At 36.4% G+C, this 12696-nt stretch overlaps 1 protein-coding gene across 2 annotated transcripts; it reads right to left on the bottom strand.

Moving 5' to 3' along the window:
* Positions 1-3040: 3040 nt before the first annotated feature.
* On the bottom strand, positions 3041-12202 carry UGT10287B (UDP-glucosyltransferase). Of its 2 annotated transcripts, none has more exons than XM_089728738.1 (9): positions 12092-12202; positions 9710-9865; positions 9080-9176; positions 7487-7679; positions 6523-6714; positions 5881-6097; positions 4633-4852; positions 3884-4103; positions 3041-3305 (listed from the first exon to the last, which is right to left on the bottom strand). In XM_089728738.1, exons 1-9 carry the CDS (start codon positions 12092-12094, stop codon positions 3041-3043), a joined length of 1563 nt encoding a protein of 520 aa, XP_089584864.1. In that variant the 5' UTR covers positions 12095-12202. The 2 variants fall into 2 exon arrangements, with proteins under 2 accessions (XP_089584864.1, XP_028025309.2); XM_028169508.2 differs by lacking the exon at positions 12092-12202 and adding an exon at positions 11136-11370.
* Positions 12203-12696: the final 494 nt, after the last annotated feature.

Here is a 12696-nt window from a genome sequence, read left to right as displayed (position 1 = left end):
TTATATATATGTATTTGAAATAAATCTGAAAAGAATGAAACCAAATATACCATATATTTAATTAATGGTTTAAATAATAGTGAAAGCGTATTAACAATTTATAGTATATCGTATCGTCTCGGTTAGGGCGACGTATATTTTTGTGAATGGACTACAGATACTAGTAAGATACTTTTTGAAGATCTCACTTATCTCTGAACATTAAGAAGTTTATTTCTGGTTTAAATTTTCGGTTTTTTTTTTAAATAATAACTATAAACTTGGGTTGGATTGGCCCTATTATAAAAGTATTAATAAATAAATAAATAATTTATAATCGAAGACAAATGACATACGGTCATCCTGTTCCAATCTAGGTTTTTCATACTAAGGAAACAGTCAAAAAGCAAAAAAATTTGTTCGTCATAAAAATACTAACCAAAAGTGTGAATCAACATCAGTAGTCATAATTGTTAGCTACTGCACAACTAAGTCTTACTATAAAGAGTTGAATGAAAATAACTTTCAAATTTTAACAAACACAACTAGCAGCCCGCCAAACGTACTTAGTAATAAAATTCATAAGGCGATTTTACCATATAATACGAACATATCTCAATATCAATTATTCTCGTATATATCGCACCTTTAGAATTATAGAGACCCATTTCAAAATTTTTGGATTTCGTCTGTAATTCAAACAATGGACCTACCACGACCCTTTTCAGCGACTCTTAGTAATCAAATGACCAGAAGTAGCTTATACAGGGACAAAGCTATCCATCGGTCTCTTTCACTCCGTCCCCTTCCTTTACGTTTTTTCGGTTTGAGAACTTCAATCGATGTTTTCCGAAAAACACATTTTTTTATTTAGGACTTTATAATTCAACTAGCGACCCGCCCTCGCTTCGCTTCGGAAACATTAAAACACACATGAAACCAAAAAAAAAAAAATTAAAAAAAAAATTTAAAAAAGTAGCCTATGTTCATCAGGGACAATGTCGGCTTCTAATGGAAAAAGAATTTTTCAAATCGGTCCAGTAGTTTCGGAGCCTATTCGAAACAAACAAACAAACAAATCTTTCCTCTTTATAATATTACTAGCGACCCGCCCTCGCTTCGCTTCGGAAACATTAAAACAAACATGAAACAAAAAAAAAAAAAAAAAAAAAAAAAAAAAAAATAGCCTATGTTCATCAGGGACAATGTCGGCTTCTAATGGAAAAAGAATTTTTCAAATCGGTCCAGTAGTTTCGGAGCCTATTCGAAACAAACAAACAAACAAATCTTTCCTCTTTATAATATTAGTATAGATATAGATAGGTGCGAGATTTAAAAAATCAAAATGAAAATTAACGCCCAATAAAGGCGAACTAGGCGAAACAAGCGTCAAAAACTTACCTCACTTCAGTAATATATCCTAAATTTTTTTTTAAACAAACTCATCGACAATTCGTCGGCCTAATGTCTCGTAACAGTTTGTATTAAACAGTTATTTAATCATATTATATAATTATCTGAAGATTATAAACGATAAGTTATTTTCAATCAATCAGAAAAGATTTTGTGTTGGAGCATTGTGTGGTTTGTTACTATTGATTCATTAAGCCATCATTATCGTCAAAAAACATGCGTAAGACGGCTGGCGGTGCAGTGAATAAGATAAGGATTTGAGTGAACATTTTTATTGCGCTAAATGGATTAACGAATACAAGACCTCTAGTTGTTCCGATCTCTTTTTTATTTTATTTTTTATTACATAGATGGGTGGACGAGCTCACAGTCCACCTGGTTTTAAGTAGTTACCGCAGCCCATAGACATCTACAACGTAATTGCCGCCACCCACCTTGAATTATGAGTTCTAAGGTCTCAAGTATGGTTTTTAAAACGGCTGCCCCATCCTTCAAGCCGAAACGTATTACTGCTTCACGGCAAAAATAGGCAGGGTGTTGGTACCTACACGTCCCCACCAGTAAACATTATCGGGTAGCGATAGAGCACACTGGAAAGTAGTATAACTGCTATTACTTCAATGTGTGCGGTTTCGAATTCTTTTCTTCTTCTTCTTCTCAGTCGTGTCACTCTTGACAGAGTGGTCGTGATCGTCATGTGTCGCACAGTCAAGCTTTGAGGCATTGACTCAAACTCTCAATATTTATTACGCCTATTACAGCAAGATGATGTTATCCGTGGCAGTCCACATTAGGTCCTTCCACAAGTAAATAAACCAATACCAGGAGATATACAGAAATGAAGAATCACAGCCAAACAAACGTGTGGTTAAAACGTGAGGTTACGGTTATCTTATAACAATTCACTACCTTCTAATAGTAGAACTATTATGACTTCATTTCAGAACTTATTGCCTTTCTTCTAATTCCTCCTTTAATTTGCTATAGTAATTCCTGGGGGGTAAAGCATGCTTGTAAAATTCTGATTAAGCTAATTATGTAGCTATTTCTAAGCTTACGAAATGGATCTGACGTAAGAGTTCCGGTCGGTCGATATTCATGTATATCGATATTCCAGCAGTGGGCAGATAAAGGCTGATGATGATGATGATGATGATGATTATGATGATGATGATGATATTCATAGTGAGTAGGTAATTATCAAACCAAGCTTTTTACTAGTTACTGGAAGTTGTTATAGTTCACAGACCTGAATACGACAACACATCTTGAGACAAGGGCCTTAGTTTCAACTGTGAAATATGAACCAGACCAGTGTACTATTATACTACAGCAATAAGCAGGGTAAATATCCGCGCAGGCTCACAAGACATGTACATCGTGGATGTTATTCGTCACGTACGTATTTAACACGTGGTTGAGTACATATTTCAGGGTAAGGTAATTTTTTTTTAAAACCCAGGTAGCTTTTGCTGTGGTTTACTGTGGTTTATTTTGATCACCTCAATGATCTACTTCTTAAAGACCCTGATAAAGCACCCATCATTCCTAGTCGGAGCTAGTGCCATTGTAGCATTATCTACAAAGTATCAACTTCTAACTTGAAAATAAGGTTTTAAAAATAAAAGAAGGCCAAACTTTTCCAATTTCAATTATTTTTCTCTTTATTTGTTATTTTTTCCTTAAAAAATAAACATCTTGCAGTTTTGTACAATACAATCAAGAGCACTAATATGACTGCCAGTACATCTAAATACAGTTTCTGGTACAAAGGTACGAATAGTGCTGGTGAGCGCAGATGGAGAGCTCCTCTAGTCTTGACGACGTGCTCCACCCAGTGGACCAGCTCAGCACCAGGAGACACCGGACGATCGTGATATATCAACGATGTTTCTTTTGCTATTTCTTTGTATCTATAAAAAAGAAGTTGGTATTTATTTTTCCCAAACTCAGAGGAACTCGAAAAATTCATATTACCTCTGATAAATTAGGTTGTAAAATTATGATTTTTGGTTAGACGATGATCTGATTCATGTATTTTCTTTGGTTTTCACGAGTCGCACACATAATTCAAAACTACGATATCGTAAAATGACAATAATCAACACTAGATTTAACTGCAATAGCAGCTATTCTCTCTAAAACAAAACTCACGACTTTAAGATGTTTTGAATTATGAGGTAAAAAGAACTGTTGTGTATATAAAACTGTTGTGTATTAACCGTTACCATTTTTGACGACCACTTTCAACTTCATGCTCAATCAATGTGATGTAGGAAGCAATATGAAAAGGTAATGAAATTTTGTAATGGCTGCTAAAAATAAGTAGAATCAAAATGCCGCTAGTTTTTTTTTCTCAGCAAGCTCATTGGATATGTCCTCCTCCTTTATGTCTGAGGGATGTGACCAACTCCATTCTTGAGTCCTCACATTCGTCATATTATACGTGATCAGAAATTAAATTTAACATTTCATTATGAACCTGAATTACCTAGGATTTGCGAAAATTTCTTCGATAGCAACTTTGAGATCTTCCGCCAACGTATAAGAAATATCGACCCTTTTTCCGAATCCTTTTCTGATGGACCATTCAACGTTGATGAATTGATCCCCGAACACAGGAATTGCGATAGTTGGTACACCAAAATGAATACTCTCAATCGTCGAGAGCAATCCACCATGTGTGATGAAAAGCACGCAATTTGGATGAGCTAAAAGGTATACAAAATTAATGTCGTTATCATCTAATTATTTTGTTAATCAGTATTCGGATCTTTCAAAATACAAAAGATCCTAAGATACGTATCTCCTAAGATATCCACAGATATGAGACCACAATAAGAAGAGCCAAATGCACTGACTCCAAGCGGAAATCGGAAAGCATGTTGTACAAAAATCGGTTACAACCGCTAGTGCTGCCTGCTATTAGTCAGTGTCATGTTAGTATTTAAGGACATGTTGCACCAACCCCACATAGTCGAATAAGGGCGAGATTCTAAGTTAATTTTAGTAGTGGCTCTCTTAATGACACACGCCCATGAGTTACCATATTCAACAACTAGAAATTGACCAATACCTATAGGAATATTGCCTAAATTAACTAGGCCCAATACGGGCTGGTTCCATGTTTCATAATACCGCTTTAACACATCGAATGAGTTAATAAAAACATAACTTTTCTATATGACCACTTACTTTTTCTCGATTAAACATTTCATGAAATTTATAGAATCACTTTACCTAAAATACTATGCTGGGGTGCCCATTTAACCATATGCACATTTTCAGGAAGGTCAAAGAATTCTTCTTCAAATTTCCAAAGTACCGTATATTTCAGGTCACTAAACATTTTGATTAGTTTCTTTTTTAACGTATCCGGCATCTCTTTGCTCTTCAAATTCGAGCCCATGCTGAAATAAATGACACCGTTCGAGGCACTGTCCATTACCTTCTTTAGATCCTGTAAACAGTAGAACCATTGTTTTTCCCAGTCGGTTTCATAAGATGGGCAAAGAAACTTAAAGCTCATTTATTTTATCACTACGTGCGGAACAGATTGGCGAATTTGTTGAATCTGAATTTTGGAGAAGCTCTTGTCGCTTAACGACCCGCATACCCGAATTATTACCACCACAGGATCACAGTGAGGATTTTTCCGGACCCCACCTGGATCGCCCCACATACACCCCACGGGATATTCCCGGTCAAGACACGTGTAACACGACCTTTCACCATCCGATTGTTATTTTCCTATTTCTGCCGTGATGCAGTAATGCGTTTCGGTTTGAAGGGTGGGGCAGCCGTTGTAACTATACTGAGACCTTAGAACTTATATCTCAAGATGGGTGGCGCATTTACGTTGTAGATTTCTATGGGCTCCAATAACCACTTAATACCAGTTGAGGTGTGAGCTCGTCCACTCATATAAGCAATAAAAAAAAATCGAGACCACATATGGTATAGTAGAGCAGCATATGCGTCGTTTTCTTCGATTTGATGTAACGGTAATAACAATACGAAATTATTATTGAAGCATGTCTTCAGAAGACCCAAATCTAGCCTCGATTGCTTTAGGGTATCATTATACTGGTGGTAGGACCTTTTGTGAGTCCGCACGGGTAGGTACCACCGCCCCGCCTATTTCTGCCGTGAAGCAGTAATGCGTTTCGGTTTGAAGGGTGGGGCAGCCGTTGTGACAGTACTGAGACCTTAGAACTATATCTCAAGGTGTGTGGCGCATTTACGTTGTAGATGTCTATGGGCTCCAGTAACCACTTAACACCAGGTGGGCTGTGAGCTCGTCCACACAACTAAGCAATAAAAAAAAATGAAAAAAAAATAACCAAAGTGACCTCCTTTCAAAGAAATATTGCTCTAGTAGAAATCGACTTGTAGTTTTTCTTTAACGTTGAAATCATTTTCCAGGTCATTATGCATAGAAGCACCTGCCCCATTGTGATTCTGAATCTCTGTTTCACTATTTCTTACCTCTGGCAAAGGTTTGATCTTTTCATCGATGTGGAATCCACCAATGGGTTTGTAGTTCTGCGGCAATCGCGTCGCTGCCGCATAGGAAACGTGAGTATTACTGAGCACCAAAGAACTATTGTATAGTAAATCATTGAATGAAGGTGGCACCAGACCTCTCTTCTTTATTATTGGTACTATTTCATTAGCGTACAATGTTTCTTGGCGACCTTTTGTCCTGCGTTATAAAAAAATAAAATTCTAGGTTTTTATTTTATCAATTTAGTTCGAATAGATACGATTGGTTGATTTACGATAAACTGTGCTATTGTGATAAACGAAAAACAGTATTTATTGAATAAACTAGATATAAATACTTAAAATATTATTAAGTCATATAGATAAATAAATAATATATAAAATAGATTCAATTAGGATTTCCCAATTTTTTTTGAAACCGTATTAAATAATATAATATCAATAATTAACGCGAGAAAAAATCTTAAAAATAATTTTCATATTATTAACGTACATATTATTTTTATTATAATTGTTTTCAATTTTCCGAAAAATTCCAATGAACCCAAAGCGAAATTAAAAACTAAATTTGCTAATACCTAAATTAATAAAACTAAGGTTCTGGAATTTGAATCTTACACTTACAAATGATAAAACACCTGCAACTGAGTCCACAAATTATGAGCTCTCTGAAAGAAATTGAACGGTGGAATGCTATGGGCAATAGCTTCGGCATTATAAGCTGGATGAAGGGACTCATCAATCAATTTCGTAATTATCCAATGGGTTTGAACACTCGAAAACCAGATCAACGGGGCATTGAAAATTGCGGCATAACTGAAAAAAAAAATATTTTTTTTTGCTTAATGCACCTAATGTTAAGTGGTTACCGGAGCCCATAGACATCTACAATATAAGTGCCGCTACCCACCTTGAGATATGAGTTCTAAGATCTCAGTATAGTTACAACGGCTGCTCCACCCTTCAAACCACCTGCCTGTTTCTGCCGAGAAGCACTAATGCGAAAGGGTGGTGGTACCTACCCGTGCGGACTCACAAGAGGTCCTACCACCCGTGAAGGTAAGATATGATACGATTAGCATTGACAATGTATCCCGGACGTATGTAGGTGGCGATTTGGCAGTGCCCCTGGGATTGCAAATGTCTATGGGCGACAGTTAATGCTTGTTTTTTTATTGCTTAGGCGGGTGGACAAGCTCACGTCCCACCTGGTGTTAAGTGGTTACCGGAGCCCATCGACATCTACAACGTAAAGACCGTCACCCACCTTCAGTTATGAGTTCTAAGGTCTCAGTATAATTACAACGGCTGCCCCACCCTTCAAAGCCAAGCGCATTATTGCTTCACGGCAGACATAGGCAGGGTGATTGTACCCATAAGGACTCACAAGACGTTCTACCACACAATAAAATCAAACATATACAAATTGATGCATAGCTAATTTTAGAAATTTTAATGTAATTTTATCGAATTTCGGTACAGGCACGTGTTTATGCTTCAAATAAACAACATAATATCTCAAGACATTTCGCAGGAGAGCACTAATTAACGCCAGCTTCACGTTCTAATTAGATGTCAAACAACTAACCCGACACAGATCTCAGTAAACATCCACTCGGCAATGACGACATCAAACTTCTGTTCTGGATCATTGAGTAATTTTGAAACATTCTCAATTTGATATGTGTTCATCTCGACCGCGTTCATCAAGTTGTGGATTATGTCAAAATCGAGCGGTACCGCTTTACCTTCGAGAACCGTTTTTAAATTTAACGATTCCTCTGAAATTCGAATGAGCAAGCATGTATTGTTGATGGCGATTGAATTGAGGCTTTTTCTTTGCATCAACGGGTGATTGAATTCACGGCTGATAGGTGCTTGTTGGTAATTGGAGCCTGTAGACTACGTAAATACATGAGAAAAGAACATGCGATCTAAGTTTCAATAGGATGTTAAAATAGCTATCTCTCCCTTCAAACTGAATCACACTTGACGGAAACACGTAGGGTGATGATACCTACCCGTATGGGCTTACAAGACTCAGTCTGAAATGAGTCTTCCGCCAGTCTGGAATAGCTCTATCTCTTTCAGCCAATGTGAACATTGATATCACGGTTATATAGTGGATGCTATATCATCATATAATTTCAAGATTTTGTCAAATATTGGACTGTCGATGGCATCTATAATTGAGGTGACATCTGTGATGCACATCTTGTCAATTTATCAATATTTTATATTGACGATCAAGTGATCAATAGTGCAACTAAATAAATATATATATATATATAAAAGAAAGTCGTGTTAATTACACTATTTATAACTCAAGAACGACTGAACTGATTTGGCTGAAAATTGGTGAGGAGGTAGCATAGAATCAGGAGAAGGACATAGGATACTTTTTATCACATTCCCGTGGGACTTGACATAAAACGTGGTAACTATAACAAAACGCAACTGACAGCTAAACGTAATATATTCTATGGTTAATTGTGTTAATGATAGTAGAATTTTGAAGTTGACTGGTTGATGTGTTTGAAACAAACCGTGTGGCGGAACAAAGTTCGCCGGGTCCGCTAGTAAATGAATAAATATCAATTACAATACAGTACAATGCGTGTGAGCTCCGATAATATTCTGAAGGTATTATCCCGGGAAATGGGCACTCCATTTTATAAGCATTGAATGGTTTTATTTCGTTAATTTGACCAACCAACACTCTAAACCGCCGCGGTCGCAGTTTTTCAATCCCAACCATAGGCTAGATTTACTAACATTTTAAATATCAGCTTGCTACTTTATAGAATTTCTATTTTCTGAAATACAAATCTATAATAAAAAATAAATAAAAAATGATTAATGCCTGTCGACAACATTTATAGGTATCGAGTGGGTATAATGTGATGAAAATTAGCCTGTACTCTTTCTAAGGGCTCGACCTATTTCCACGCCAAAGTTTACCTAGATCTCACCAGTTATTTGAAAGTTAAAACGTAACAGACAAGATACTTTCATGTTTATAGTGAGTTGGATTAGTTTTGCGAGCAGCAATTGTTAAGCTCTTGAGCTAAAGTCTTATTCTATAAACTCTAATAGACTTATTCTATACTCTCTAATAGACTTATTCTATACGCTCTAATAGCCTTATTCAATACGTTGTAATATGTTATAGCTCACATACTATAGGATTTAGGAAGAGCTACCATGTTGCTGCTGACGTCAATTTGTGTGAGGTTCGGGTCTGAACTTTCCTCGGGAAACGCGGTTATATACGTTACCTGTAATTAAAAGGCTTTATGATAGTAAATGTATTTATTCCTTTATTTATTATTGGCGATATGGCGTCTTGTGAGCCCGGGTGACACGGGTATTTACAGCCAATCTAACTATTTCTGTCGTGAATAATAAAACTGAACTCCTGTTTCAAAGTGTTTTTTTTTTATTGCTTAGATAGATGGACGAGCTCACAGCCCACCTGGTGTTAAGTGTATACCGGATCCCATAGACGTATCTACAACGTAAATGCCGCCACCTACCTTGAGATATGAGTTCTAAGATCTCAGTATAGTTGTTACCCCACCCTTCAAATCGAAACGCATTACTGCTTCACGGCATAAATAGGCAGGGTGGTGGTACCCGTGCGGACTCACAAGACGTTCTACCACCATTAGTAGTAAACTAAAAATATCGATCGATATTCTTGGACCAGTATTTGTAGCGTTTAATTCGGCTAGAATGAGACAGAAGACAGCGCTAAATTGTTTCTCGCCTCGTTTCTATTATAATACCAAAACCATAAATTTCAATTCACCTCATGTCCGGCTTTCAGTAAATGCTTGACAATTCCATATCCGAGTATGCTGTGGCTCTTGCCAGACAAAGAAAATACCACTAGCACTTTGTAAGCATCACAAAAGCACAGCAAAGATGCGATGCATAAAAACAAAAATAGCGATTTTGACATATCCTGAAACAAACGAAAACTATGTTTTAACAAAACAGAAATTCCACACTCAACAATTTAGGATTTTCGGATCACATAACAGACATTTGACAAATGAGTCAACTATCATCAAAGCCGGCAATGTGACTTTTGGACAATTATTGGTAAATCAGAAAAACGAATTATTGACTTTGTATTCCATTGGCAGTCACAAAACTCTTCTGAACGACATCTTAGATAAATAACAGGTTAACTATTAACCTTTATTTAATGCAGGTTTTACCGTATTCTTTGAAGGAGACAATTATATTCAAATCAATCTGTATTAACATATCAATAACATTTTTTTGTCCAAATGCACAGATTGCCACCTTTGATAATAGACGACTCAAATATCCTATGATTATTTCATAAAGGGAAAGACAGTTTCAGATCAAAAGTCTCCATCACTGAGCAAGTAATCACTACGGTCTCCATTTAATTCTGTTATTTATACAATAGGCATGCTAATGTTGTGACGGGTAGCCATTATACAACACAAGATATTTGACAGATGCCTGAATCTCGCTTACGACATTTTTAACAGAAACTTGCTATAAAAAAGTTCCGAACAACAACGTTCAAACCGTCAGTATAACGAGCAATTTCACCCGCTCGGTGGAAGATCTTCCCTCAGTCGTTAAACCTAGAATGTCATTACAGAAAACTAGAAATATGTATAGCAATCACTCTTTCTTTATTTTAAAGATATTTTTTCGTAAAACAGTAACTAGATTATGTGAATATTCAAACCCTAAAAGCAAGGTGAAGTTAGCAAGACAACCTTCAAAGTAAAAATAACAATAACAAAAAGGTAACTCTTGTGATAATTTTCTGGATATTAAGCTATAGTAATAGCTTATTGAATTATGATGGTGCAAACGCGAAATAAACAATAGACTACGAAATATTTTAAAATTTACGAAATTTGGTCGTTGCAAATTAAAAGGACATAGACTGCGGACAGAACCGAGATGAAGCGGCAGTTCTGCGGTAAAGGATTTTTTTTCCTACCTAAGCTACCTAAGCCTTGAGAGTCTATTTCAGCGTAACCTTAACTAGTAGGTGAGCTCACAGGGCTCAAACCGGAGTGATGCTAACACTGACCCTAGCAAGAGCAGTGCTTCGCAGAATCCAGCACCGGATCGGAAACGCGACCCACTGAGAAGATCCGGCGAGAAACTCAGTGGGCTGTGTCTATGGGTTAATGGGACGAGGACGGTGACCGGTGCGGTAAAGGAAGGTTGCACAGTACCTTATATAGTCCTTACTGCAGGCTCGTACCTATGGGCGATGAGAAACACCGACAATTTCACTTATTTACGTATAAAATACAGTAGAGACACGTAGCGCGCGCATTAATTCAGCCATTACATTTTTCTTATTGAGTAGATGTCGCCACGCGATCTCGCTCGCACACGTAGTTAGGTAATGTGTGTGAGAAGGATGGGGCAGGATTTGCAAACCAAATTAAACGTTTCTAACTTCAGAAACCAAAACTAACAATTGTAAACCAGGGCAACAGATAGTGTTCGATTTATTTGCATAGCATCATATTTACGAGTACATATACCCTTTGGATGTAAAGAGTTACGGCCAGTTACTGTCATGTTTTGTATTATTTTAAATATATTTGGCAGTGTCATAGAAAGTTCTACACCATCATCATTATCCTGCCCTTCTCCCAGTTACCAGTGGTCGGCGCAACTTGTTTTCTCCTTCCATACTCTTCTATCATATACCATTTCTTCGCTCACTCCCCTCTTACCCATATCGTCTTTCACGCAATCCATCAATTTCTTCTTAAGTCTACCTCTTCCTCTATATCCTTCCACATTCATAGTTAGCATTCTCTTACCAACCTCATTTTCATTTCGTCTCATCACATGTCCATACCATCCCAAATGCGCACTTCTCAGCTTCTCTGTCACAGGTGCCACTTTCAGACTTCCTCTAACATATTCATTCCGTATTCTATCCATTCTCGTTACTCACACATCCATCGCAACATTCGCATCATTTTACATAAACCACACATATTTTATTTCAAATATCAAGCCACTCAAAACACAACCTTATCACCTCCAACACACGGGGAAAATTTTAAGTTAATCGAACGCCTTGGAATTACTAAAATATCCTTTGAAATATCGATACAGATCATGCTAATAAAAGCGAGTTAAAGTATTTGGTAATGAATCCCTTACTCACCATGTCGTTGCTTTAAAATTCGCAGCAATAATTTGAACTGAATATTAATGATGTCGCCTGTGTACTGAATGTACAATAATAGCATAATGTTGGCTAGTAAAACAATTCATAGCAAAAAAAGTACGATAAGATATTTTTGACTAGTGAGATAAAAACAGTAAATACATACATGTACAGAGTGCCTCAAAAATAAAATTTATATTTTGTGAGTTGATAAAATAAAAAATATTAGATTACTATAAACAAATAAAAAACGTTTTTTTCAATTATGAAAGTATAAAGTATTTGGAAATGTATTTCTTAAAACATTATAATATCGTCAAAAAGACTTTGGGTGCCGGTGTCTTATAGATCAGACGCTCTAATAAACTTCCCACAAAACAAGTGAAAAACAGCTTAAAATTGTTCGCGGATGTGACTTTTAGAAAATTTTGATAACTAACCCAAAAATTTATAAGGCTATTGCTCAATAATAAACATACTTTATTATATTTATTAAACTTATCAAATTTACTTATCAAAACATGCGCCATCGTAGGCAGGATTAGACTATGGATCCATGCTCTATGATACAACTAAAACAAATGTTTATTTCCCTCTGATAA

Source organism: Bombyx mandarina, chromosome 07 (assembly GCF_030267445.1).
Source record: "Bombyx mandarina strain Sakado chromosome 07, ASM3026744v2".
NCBI lineage: Eukaryota > Metazoa > Arthropoda > Insecta > Lepidoptera > Bombycidae > Bombyx > Bombyx mandarina.
Note: the sequence above shows the minus strand (reverse complement) of the source record. Positions and strands in the feature narration are given on the sequence as shown.

Coding starts and splice junctions, on each gene's coding strand:
- UGT10287B (XM_089728738.1), bottom strand. Junction 6,715..7,486: donor TTTACTGAGATCTGTGTCGG/GTTAGTTGTTTG, acceptor TTTTTTTTTCAG/TTATGCCGCAATTTTCAATG. Junction 4,104..4,632: donor ACCCCAGCATAGTATTTTAG/GTAAAGTGATTC, acceptor TATACCTTTTAG/CTCATCCAAATTGCGTGCTT.